The sequence below is a fragment of the Leptonotus elevatus genome, chromosome 17 (assembly GCF_054856555.1).
Source record: "Leptonotus elevatus isolate MCC_2025b chromosome 17, RoL_Lele_1.0, whole genome shotgun sequence".
Taxonomy (NCBI): domain Eukaryota; kingdom Metazoa; phylum Chordata; class Actinopteri; order Syngnathiformes; family Syngnathidae; genus Leptonotus; species Leptonotus elevatus.
The window spans coordinates 979,342-990,718 of record NC_141255.1 but is presented as its reverse complement, the minus strand read 5'-3'; the positions used below and the strand labels follow the sequence as shown (position 1 = coordinate 990,718).

Genomic DNA, 11,377 nt, shown 5'->3' with positions numbered 1-11,377 from the left:
TTACCTCACAAACCAGATTGAAAATGCCACCGATTTCCGATTAACGTAAATCACACTCCCACGCTATTTCCGGTTACTGGCGCAATATATCGGCCACGCTACACACTCGCACTCATTAACGGGAACGTGCAATTGCGGGGCACAACAAGGTTGCAAATGCAAGTATTGGGATGCGGCCTATATGTCGCAAACAGTAACCGGAAATAGCGTAGGTGTGACTCACGGAAGTCCCGCCTCCTCCGTGGCATATAACCCATTGTGGTTCACTCAAGGGAGTTCTTCACATCAACAATCTGGAACTTCACTCGGCAAGTACGTTTGGGAAAGGAGGGACATTCTGTGCAATACTTCCAGCTGATTGGACGATGCAGCATTTTGCGAACATTTGTTTTGACCAATCAAGGCAACGGATGAAAATGTTTTCTTCGGTCTCGTCGAGCACGAAAAACATCTTTACCTGATAAAACTGCACGAAGGAAACGGTGAGTAATTCTGCGAGAACAGAATTAATTGCAGCGTCCGTTCATCTGTTAGGTTTGTTTGAGACTAAATGGAAATGTGTCTCTTGATTGACAATCTGTTTCTGTGTCATTTGCAACTGACAAACAACACTAGTACCGTAGTCAACGTCTACAAATTTTGTACAAATTGGAAAATCAAATCAAATCAAAATAATTTTAAATCTCTATTTAGCTAAAAAAAATATATTTTTAACTCAAAGCACTTTAAAACAAGCATTGTTGTATACAAAGTGCTGTACATGCAGTAAAATTAAGACAAGAACAAAACGACTTATTCTAATAAATAATAAAAACCTACATTAAAAAAGTGACCTTGCCTATCTGCTCGTTTTCAAAATGAAACGTGGGCCTTGAGCACAAACTGTTACCATGCACCTGCGCTAGCGACAGCATGTAAACAAACAAGTGCACTGTTTGAGAACACGTTTCTTAATTTATTGAAGCATCTTCAAGCACGTTTATTGATTTGTGGAAACATGTCGGACAACAATGTTCCTGGTAACATGATTGGATTCAATTGTGTGACATTCCTTAAAGTGCTACATCTGTACACCAACAACTCGGCACGACCTGTCCTGTCCCCAAGCCGCGCCCACATTCTAAACAAACAATCACTAGCGAGCAGGTGACGTCACGCGTCTCATGGCGGAAAGCGAACGACTAATCATAGTGACGCGGCGTGTGACGCGTCACCTTGGCAACACGCCGATGGTCATGCTACAGTTGGCATCATGAGGCATTTGTGTTTACATGCTGAGTGGGAATGTACAACAGTGACGTGGTGACAGAATGAAAAAAAAGAAGAAGCGAGCTTTATGTACATCCCCTGAGCCCTGCCTCCTGGCTGCATCTAGCCAATCAGGGAGTGAGCCCTGCCTCCTGGCTGCATCTAGCCAATCAGGGAGTTGCGTCTTGTGAGGTCCACGTTGCTGGCGCTGAGTCCCCGACAGTCCGAAAGGCCCGAGTTGGCGTCCTAACAAAACCAACAAAACGTGTGTTTCAGAAATGTCTGACGATTTTAGAAATGTTATGTCAACGAATTACTTTTGAGTATTGTGTCAAATGGTGTGCGCGTGAGTATTTTTCTCAGCGGGCTCGTGTGTGACCCCAACATTTTGTTCACGAGTGCATAACATTTTCATTATAGTGTGACGAAATTGTCAATAGTGTTAGCATTTCGCTAGGTTGGGAGAACACGTTTCAGTCATGTGGGTGAATAATTTTTCAGTAGAGTGTGTGTGTGTGTGTGTACGAATCAGAACATTTCTCAATAGTGTCTGCGCGCAGTTTTTCAAATGGCCGATTATTTTCCCTTTAAAACATTATCGAGGAAAACTGAAGTTTCTTACGCTGTGATAATACCCAGAATGCACCATTTTGCTTGCGTAGCATTAGCAACTAGCAAGTGTGTAGCGTATGTTATTCTGTTGTCCCCCAAGCGTCCTTTAAGATGTTTAATGATACTTCGGGTGGAGTTAACTGTAAAACTAAAGACACAACGTTAAGAATTGCATCTACTGTATATTTAAATACAAAACATGCTTCGTTTTTAAAACATCGCTAGCCTAGCGCTAATGCTAAAAACGAAGGGAGGATCCCATTCAAATGCTAACAGGAAGTTAGCATCAACTTCGGGAGTGTTTTTCCTTCAAATAACGAATATTCACGCACAAATGCTGTGGGAACACATACACATAGGTGAGATAACACTACGCAAAGGCACAAATTCTACCCAATGTGTGAAAAACGAGTTATTTTAATAGAATGCCGTTTCAACTTTCTTCTGTACTCACTTTTAAGTGTGTACAACATGGATGCACGGCACCACACTGCCTCCAAGAGGCCAAAACGCACAGGAACAGTCCGTATTTCTTCCGTTTTTTCAATTGCTATTATTTTTAGTTTATTCTATTCTCATTTCACTTATTGTTTTGGTTTGTCATTGTCCTTTCAAGTTATATTTAAAGTTGATATTTCAAGGATTCAAAGATTTTTTTTCTACATTTCAATGTGTATTTATTTCAATAGTGTGCGATTGTTTCCGTTGTATGCGAGTGTAGCAGAGAATATATTTTGTGACGGAAAGAAAGCTTTGCTTGTTTGTTTATATTCTTATTTCAGCTTCTGAAGCTAATGTGCGAGTGACAGCCGCGATTCCGGATGGACAGTTTCTGCATCCCAGTCACTTGCGTGCTTCACCTGCGCTGTCTCCTCGGCGCTCTTGTTAAGGAAGTTGAGGGAGCTCGCTCTCTTCATTCTGAAAAAGAAACAATCGAGCGTGATCATCAGCGATCCCGCCGTGACGGTAATCGGCCATCGTATGCCAGCCGAGGCGCTTTCCCACCCCGGGTTGCGCGGCTCTTGCGGTCCGCTGCCTTGAAGCTTCTTCACCAGCATCTCGCTGCTCCTCCTCAGGGCGTCGCGGATCTTCCCGAAGGAGCCGCTGCGGCGAAGGGAGCCGCTCCCGTCCTATGGGAACGCCACATCCAGCTATGCATGTGAGTTTCAGTCGAGCGTGTGAGAGCATTTCCTTAGCGAGTCTGAGACTGCTTCAGTAGTGAGCGTGAGGAAATTAAAACATTGAATAATTATAGATAACAATTATTGTCTTTCGTGATTTTTTTCATCATGTTTTCATTTTTATTGACCAGTGTCATCAGAGTAGAGTTTTATTTGTCTATTAAACTGCCTAAAAAGGTTTAACCGACGACTCTCACCAGCAAATATGGGGTGCCTAATTAGCAGCTAGCCGCTAACGCTGGAGTCGCTGCTAAACAGCAACAGTAACCGTAAAATACAATATCAGCATAATTATTAAGTAGCGACTGAACTTGCTGATGTCAGTGTACAGTATTACTTTATTTGGAAATATTTTATTTTGCTAGCATGATCATGCTGCTAGCTTGACATGAACTTTTTTTTTTTTTTTTAAACAAGGTGCTTTACATCGATTTAAGACGTTAAATATTATGTAGGAATGTCGTGTTCATTTGGTCAACGGAAACTAAACAAAAAATAATTTCATCAACACATTTCATAAGACTAAAACCCTCATTAATAAACAATAACTGGGGCTAAATCAGTATACATTATCGTGAGACGTAAATGTACTTCACTTCATAAAAACTGGACTAAAACCTATGGACATTTTAGTTCATGATTTTGTAAAATCCTGTCTCGGCTAATCTGTCATGTGACCCCCCCCCCCTTTCAAATCAACAACAACATGGACAGACAGGAAGTGGATTCATGGTGAACGGTTAGAAAAAAAGAAGTCAATTATAGTTATAACGTAACAATGTTCCAGTGGTTTAAACGTTCCGACAATAATGTTAATCCGACCGCTAACTAATGCTGGCTAATTTACAAATATTTAGAATGGAGCCACTTGCTGATATGTTGTCATTGTGTGTCAAGTTGAGAGAAAATTTGATGGGAAATAGTTTTAGATCCAAAATGTTTAACATAAGCTGCTGACAAAAAAAAAAAACATTTTTACAGGGGTAAAGCGATTGTCTTGACTAAATGTAGACTAAAACGTTGACAGTTTTTGTTAACTAAAACGAGATGAATTAAATTGTTTTCTTGGAAGACTAAAATGTCGACTAAATAAAAACGGACGTGGTTAATTAACTATGATAAAAACTAACAATTGTGATTGAAACTAAAAACTGAGACAAAATTTTAAAATGTTGGATAAAATTAACACTAGCGGAATGAAAGTGCACTTTTGGGACCGGGCGGGAGGAGAACCCAAAACTGACACGCCGAGCGAGAAAGCCGGGTAGCACATTTTTCTCTCTTTTTTTTTTTTTTTTACCTTTTTGTTTTGTGTGAGTAAATAATTACGTGTGAGCGTTTTTCAGTATTTGCGAGAGTGTCCGTCACGGCGCGAGAACCCGATGCAGTCGCGTGAGAGCGAATGGTTCCCAAGAGTGAGCCCCGCCCCCCTGACCCCGTTCCACTCGGCAGAGTCGTCGGTCTCGCTCTCCCCCCTCGGCGCGCCGCAGCTGCTCCCGCCGTCCCGGTGTCGGCGCTCTCCTCCGCCGTCCTTGAGGAGCTCCACCACCTTGCTTTGGTTGATGGCGTCAAATCCCTGAAGGGGGGGGGGGGGGGGAGACGCACGCTCAACTTCCCGCGTGAGCGTTTTCGGGCTCGGCGTTGTCGGTATTATTTGCGCTACCTGCTTGCGGGATTTGCTGGCGCACTCCTCCAGCGTCTCGGCCGCCTCCAGTTTGCCCTGGCGGCGGTACAGGGCGCCGAGACTCTTCAGGGTGGTGTTGACTGTTGGGCTGTGACAACAATGAGAGTGCACGCGACAATAAATTGTCATATATATACAAATATCGCCATTTAGTCGGCTCTCAAGCTTCTCAATAAGGCAGTAATATGAGTTGTTCTTTGCAGAGGATAAAGATTACATGTCAAACGCGTCGGTCCGAAAGGGAGGATTTCACCCACTCACCTGTCCACCTTGCATGCCTTGTACCAGCTGCCGTACTCCACATATGACCCGGGCTCCTTCCGTTGGCCCTGCAGAAAAAGAAACATTACGTGACTCATCGTTTTTCGAACGTGCCACGTCATTGTGCTGTGGCAGCCCACCTTGCTTTCTTCTCGCTCCTCGGCATGCATCCAAATGGGTTTGTTGTCATCTGCGGCACACACAACAACCTTTTTCAAATGCTCGCATCGTATAAAGTAAGTCGCTCTCTAACGCTAACCCAAAAAAATCTCACAAAAAAAGAAAAAAAAAATCACTAGAAAACTCTTAAGTCAACCTAAACCCGCTCGCGTCAAAAACTCACTCACACCAAAAGAAAAAAAAAAGTCTCACACGCTAAGAGCTTCACTCTCACACAAAAAAAGTCTGGCATTAAAAAAATGATTTATTTTCCCCAATACTTGATGTTTTAATGTGTGAGGGAAGTTTTGGGGTGAATGTGAGAGGTGCCTTTTTAGCTTGAGTGGTTTTTGTAATTTTTCTAAGAGTTTATTATTATTATTATTATTATTATGAGTTATGTGGGAGTTTTTTTTTTTTTTTTGATATGCTTAACTCATTCACTTGCAGCCATTCTGACTGAAGCAACCCCCTTCGCTTCCGGCTGTTTGACTGGATTTTGACTGATTTTGCACAGAATATTCTCTTCTGTTGCTATAAAAACATGGGGGGGGGAAGTACATTTCTATCTGCTTCCATTTTGCAGCAATTAGCATATAGCTAAGTTTCATTATTCACCAATCTGTTTTAGACAGTGGGTAAAACAGCTCGTTGCAACATGGCCCTGGTTGATCTCTTATACTCTGCTGCCACCCGTTGGGCCTTTTTGTAATTACTACCATTGATTCACTCGTTCTCTGCCGTTCAGAGGCTGCATCAAAGCCTTCTGTATGCTCTAGCATGAAAAAAAACAACATATAAATACGTCTTTGGGAGCATGGTAATATTTAAAATAGAATATGTTTATACAATTTTGGGAGTAAATGAGGTAAGAGTTTTTTTGGTGAGTACGTATTATTTATTTATTTTTGGTCTCCCCGTCCCATCAAGGTTTAAGAAGTCCGTCTCGATGGGAGCATTCGTGCCACTTACTGTTGACGGAGCCGAAGTCCCGCTCATGCGCTCGGGTCAGGATGTCCTTGTAGAGCGTCTCGGCGTCCTTGAACTTGCCCTGCTTCAGGTAGCAGGTGGCCTGCGGGGCGACACGTGCATCGGCCTCACATGGGGCCGGCAGGCAAAAGGAGAAGAAAAGCGGAACGGCGCCCCCACCAGGTTGTTTTTGGTCTTGGCCACGTTGGGGTCGTCGGGGCCCAGCTTGGACTGGTAGATCTCCAAGGCGCGGCGGTAGTAGTACTCCACCTCGGTGTACTTGGCCTGGTTCTGGCACAGCAGGGCCAGGTTGTTGAGCTGCTTTGCCACATCTGGATGGTACTTGCCCAACACCTGGAGACGAGACGAAGCTTTTTCATTATTCATTCCATTTACGAAAATGTCTTTTCATTACTTTCCGTCGACTAAAATGACATTCGACAGCACAACAAAAAAATGGCAAATTCACCCACTCAAAAATTCTGGGTTAAAAATAACCCAATTAAGATTCAGATTTAATCAACCAATGCTCCGCGGGTTTATGGTGCTATGAAGTGTCTAGGGAGCGATTGCCAACACGGGCAAAGTCGCGTACCTTCTCCCGGATCTCCAGAGCGCGCTTGCACAGAGGCTCCGCCTCCTTGTACTTGCCCCTCTTGCCATAGAGGACGGCCAGGTTGTTGAGGGTGGCCGCCACCGCCGGGTGATCCTTGCCGAGCGTCTTCTCTCTGATGGCCAGAGCGTCGTTGAGGAGGTGCGCCGCTTCTTTGTACTTGTTCTGGTCCCTGAACACACAGCGGGCTTTGAGATTCACATCAGGTTGGGAAAGTCCCAAGATCCACGACTATCGGACCTGTAGACGAGAGCCAGGATGTTGAGCATGGTGGCCACGTCGGGGTGGTCGTGTCCCGACGTCTTCTCCAGGTCCTCCAAGGCCTGCTTGCACAGCGGCACGGCCACCTCGTAGCGACCCTGCGAGGCGTACTGGATCACCAGGTTGTGGAGCGTCCGGAGGCGGGCCGGGATTTCGTAACCGCCCTGCTGCGCCGCCGCCTCGCCGCTCGGCTGAGCTGCACGGAAACGGATATTTTTCTTTGGTGAAAGAAAATGCAGCCGTTTTCAGGTATTCCCAACGTTTGTTCCACAGTTGAGTTAAGGTTCGGTTCAGGGACGTAGCGGGGACAAAATTTGTCTCAGGAACAAAATTTGTCTCAGGAACAAAATTTGTCTCAGGAACAAAATTTGTCTCAGGAACAAAATTTGTCTCAGGAACAAAATTTGTCTCAGGAATTTGAGGCGGTGTGGACGGTAATTATTTTGTGGTGGACCCAAATAATGTTGGTCAATCCAATTTTCTTGCCCCCAATTAAAAGGGGACAGTTGCAGCTGTCAGATTTTTTTTTTTTTACATTATTGTTCATTCAGAGCTTTAAAACCTTTTCTTAAAATAGTCCAATCGACTGAAAATGAACACGCAAACTAGCTTTTCTGTCTTATTTGATTCTAGAGATGTTCATTCACTCACAAGTACTTTTGTTTTGTCCTCAATTCAATTCACTTCAACAAAGTCCCTTGCCAGCAATAATCAATAATGGTGACCAATTAGTAATACTTTGATTGTGCCGACTGTTGTTTGTGTCAACACAAGGAATATTTTTTTTTTAGGTGCTAGCACTTTGTGTTCGTTCAAATCTGATACGTCGACTTTTTAATTGCTAGCGCACTAATGCTAATTGCGATTGCTAACTGTTTAGCATAGGCTAATACACTTGTTATTCATGAGATAATGTGTTGAAGCATCACCTGCAAGTGACTATTAAGACACGATTACATGTGTAATGTAGATGCAATGATGTACGTGTGAACTCAACGGGAGTTAGTGTTTGTTTGCAATCGCTAGCGCGCTAATGCTAATCGCGATTACTAACCGTTTAGCATAGGCTAATTTGGTTGGTGTTTAATAATGCATTTGTATAGAAGAGGATGAATTAAGAGTACTTATATCTACTCCATTCAACTGGATTAAAAAAAATATATATATATATATATCATATATATCATATATATTTGATTTTGAAAAGATTTGATATTGACAGCACTACTTGGTGTAAAACGTTGGAAAAGAGAGATTTTAGCGGTTAGCTGATATGTTGTCATTGTGTGTCAAGTTGAGAGAAAATTTGATGTGAAATAGTTTTAGATCCAAAAAAAAAACATCTTTACAGGGGTAAAGCGATTGTCTTGACTAAATGTAGACTAAAACGTTGACAGTTTTTGTTGACTAAAACAAGATGAATTAAATTGTTTTCTTGGAAGACTAAATAAAAACGGACGTGGTTAACTAACTATGATAAAAACTAACAATTGTGATTGAAACTAAAACTGAGACAAAAATTTAAAATGTCGGATAAAATGAACACTATTGGAATGAAAGTACACTTTTGGGACCGGGCGGGAGGAGAACCCAAAACTGACACGCCTAGCGAGAAAGCCAGGTAGCACATTTTTCTCTCTTTTTTTTTTTTTTACCTTTTTGTTTTGGTTGTGTGAGTAAATAATTACGTGTGAGCGTTTTTCAGTATTTGCGAGAGTGACCGTCACGGCGCGAGAACCCGATGCAGTCGCGTGAGAGCGAATGGTTCCCAAGAGTGAGCCCCGCCCCCCTGACCCCGTTCCACTCGGCAGAGTCGTCGGTCTCGCTACTTGGTGTAAAACGTTGGAAAAGAGAGATTTTAGCGGTTCTATAGGTAGCGATTCCGAACACAACCTTTTAGTCAAAACTTTCAAATTCAGGTTATTTGCAGTAAAAACATGGATGTGCATCTCACCTGCCCCGTGGTCATCGTCGTTGGGGAACAAGTCGTCCAGGCTGTCCTTGGACGTCTCCCCGCTTTGGTTCTTGTCGTCGGCGCCAGAGGGCGAGGCGGCGGCGGCGACGGCGTCGTCGTCGTCCAGCTTCTTGATCTGGTTCATGAACTCCAGGTGCTTCTTCTCCTCCTCCAGCTGCGCCACGCTCTGCTCGCTGCGCTGCAGCTTGTGCTGCGTCGCCGCCAGCTCGTCGCGCAGCCACTGGTTCTCCTGGCACAGGCGCCGCACCTGAGCGCGCAGCTTCTGCTTCTCCGACTCCACCGCGCTCAGGTGGCCCGACAGAGCGATGATCACCTGGAGGTCAAACGATGCCGTCAACTCATCGGGGACGCGCGGAGGGGAAAACCCCCCCCCCCCCGCGGACGGCCACGTACCTGAGCTTCTCCCAAGCCCAGCTCGATGGCCTCCATGCTCTTCCGGAGCACGCCGGACTTTTCCTGCACGGCGGGCGGTTGGGCGCAGTCGAGGAGCGAGTTGAGGAGCTGGGCGTGCTCGCCGCGCAGCGTCTCCAAGCCCTGCATGACGGCCTTGGTGTTGACCACGATCTCATCCTGGCTCAGACGCTCCAGGGCTTCTTCCCGAGGGTACACCATGACGGTGGACATGGCCAGCTTGCATCAACACTTGGAAAAAAAAAAATGCAAAATACATCTTTCGTGGTCGGGGCGAGCCACGAGCGGCGTGCGTCGCTCCGATAAATGAGGATGCCATTCGTATCTCGTTACATGGGGCGCAATATGATTCAAGGACTTTTCGATTTGAAAATGGAACGGTTCGACTTAAGCTCCAAAATTATTCATACCCCTGGCAGCCTTTTACTCAACCAGCAAGTTTTTTTTATTGATTAGAAATGACACAGAAAGATAAAACAAGTGGCATCACTGTGGGGAAAAATATTTCTCTGTTTTTTACATTTGAACAAAAAGTGGCATGTCCAAAATGATTCACGCCCTTTGCAAACTGTTGAAGTCTATGAGAAAATACAATAAAGTTTTATAATATTTCAAATAGTCCAAAATGTTCTAAAGCATTCTAATCAACCTGACTGAATAGGAAAAGCTGTTTTATTTCAACTCAACAGAGATAAAACGGCAGTTGGCTTGTGGATTTTTTTGTTGTTGCTTGTATTGGTTAAAAATAAATGGGAAGATGGCCATGAAAAAAATAAGTGCATTACAAAGTCACAATCGCAAAATTAGAAAAATATTGCTGCTTCCTCACTGACGACTCCAGTCAGATCTGTGAATGTTTGCCCTGCGACCAGTCCAGGGCGGACCCCGCCATCTTTTGCCAAATGTCAGCAAGGAGAGCCTCCAGCTCACCTGCGACCTCAACGAAGACAAGCGCAAAAGCTCGGAATAATGATTGGTTCTCGTCCCGAGTCAGCTGGGATGGGATCCGGCTCACCTGCTCATGAGGACGGGACTACAGAATTTGGTGGATGGATGCATAAAGTGCCTCCTTGAAACTAGCATCACACAGAGGCTGCAAGCGTCACTGTCGAGTCGACCGGGCTGCTACGTCACACCGCACCTGGCCGTCCCCCCCCCACCGCAATGCACCACTCGGCTTCGCTGACACGCACCAGCAGAACCAGCTGATGACGTGACGGGCGTCATCGAACCGGAGTTGGCCGCCATTTCATTATGACGCTGACTGACTCCATCCTCGCAATCGAGCGACTGATGACAAGTGCACGCTCCCAAAAACGAATATTTGTCTCGCCTCGCACCGAGAATATCCCCCGTTTCCCCCCATTCGACTCAAATAGAGAACGTACAAACCTGCATCGAACAATCCCGGCGAACAAAGCCGCGATGTTGTGATGAGCCCGAGCCGCACCGACCCGAGCAGACTTGCGTCAAGTAGCAGTCACGTCACACTAAAGCCACTTCCGGCTTCTTTCAACATTAAAACGGCTGACGAACGTAAGGTCACATTGACCAAGACGGTGAAAACGTGAATCAGCGTCAAGCTCATTAAGTTTTTTTTTTTTGAGGAATTTGTTACTCTAGTAATTATTAGTACAACGACTGGGTTGCAGAACACATGACAAAACATTGAAAACATGCAAGAATGAAGAGAAGATTAAACTGCCCATGATCAGAGGAATTTGCTGAAACCATATCAACAAAATCATACGAGGAAAAGCTGATTCAAAACTTATTTTATCTGTAGTTGATAAGTAAGTTTGGTCATCAAGAGGGAGGAACGATCGGGGAAAAGACATTTTAGGGGGTGCTCAAGATCTAGCTGGTATTTTAAAAAATAATTAGGAATCACTTTCACCACAGCTATTGTTACATTTTGTCTCAGAACAAGTATAATTTTCACAATACTGCATGCTTGCGTTTTGTGCATCGATTTGAAATTTCACAGGTGTTGTCCTCTATGA

At 44.5% G+C, this 11,377-nt stretch overlaps 1 protein-coding gene and 1 long non-coding RNA gene across 3 annotated transcripts; one reads left to right on the top strand and one right to left on the bottom strand.

Annotated features, from left to right (window-relative positions):
• Nucleotides 1-934: 934 nt before the first annotated feature.
• klc2 (kinesin light chain 2) lies at nucleotides 935-10,881 on the bottom strand. 2 transcript variants are annotated; one of them, XM_086059578.1, is made up of 14 exons: nucleotides 10,767-10,881; nucleotides 9,357-9,605; nucleotides 8,943-9,276; nucleotides 6,968-7,184; nucleotides 6,710-6,899; nucleotides 6,295-6,468; nucleotides 6,118-6,217; nucleotides 5,127-5,176; nucleotides 4,987-5,054; nucleotides 4,705-4,813; nucleotides 4,477-4,617; nucleotides 2,866-2,990; nucleotides 2,721-2,778; nucleotides 935-1,494 (listed from the first exon to the last, which is right to left on the bottom strand). In XM_086059578.1, the coding sequence occupies exons 2-14, from the start codon at nucleotides 9,585-9,587 to the stop codon at nucleotides 1,411-1,413; spliced, it is 1,881 nt and encodes a 626-aa protein (XP_085915704.1). In that variant the 5' UTR covers nucleotides 9,588-9,605; nucleotides 10,767-10,881; the 3' UTR covers nucleotides 935-1,410. The 2 variants fall into 2 exon arrangements, with proteins under 2 accessions (XP_085915704.1, XP_085915705.1); XM_086059579.1 differs by lacking the exon at nucleotides 10,767-10,881 and adding an exon at nucleotides 10,390-10,530.
• On the top strand, nucleotides 947-8,062 carry LOC147159128 (uncharacterized). Its single transcript, XR_015090523.1, has 3 exons — nucleotides 947-1,594; nucleotides 2,643-3,019; nucleotides 6,076-8,062. It is a non-coding gene; the product is annotated as an uncharacterized LOC147159128 (long non-coding RNA).
• Nucleotides 10,882-11,377: the final 496 nt, after the last annotated feature.

What these genes read in the sequence shown, in the direction of transcription:
- klc2 (XM_086059578.1), bottom strand. Translation starts at nt 9,587, where the DNA reads ATGTCCACCGTCATGGTGTACCCTCGGGAAGAAGCCCTGGAGCGTCTG. An exon ending in GGACTTCGGCTCCGTCAACA is followed by an intron (nt 5,177 to 6,117) that starts GTAAGTGGCACG and finishes TGTGTGCCGCAG; the next exon opens with ATGACAACAAACCCATTTGG. An exon ending in CAAGAGCCGCGCAACCCGGG is followed by an intron (nt 2,779 to 2,865) that starts GTGGGAAAGCGC and finishes TTTCTTTTTCAG; the next exon opens with AATGAAGAGAGCGAGCTCCC.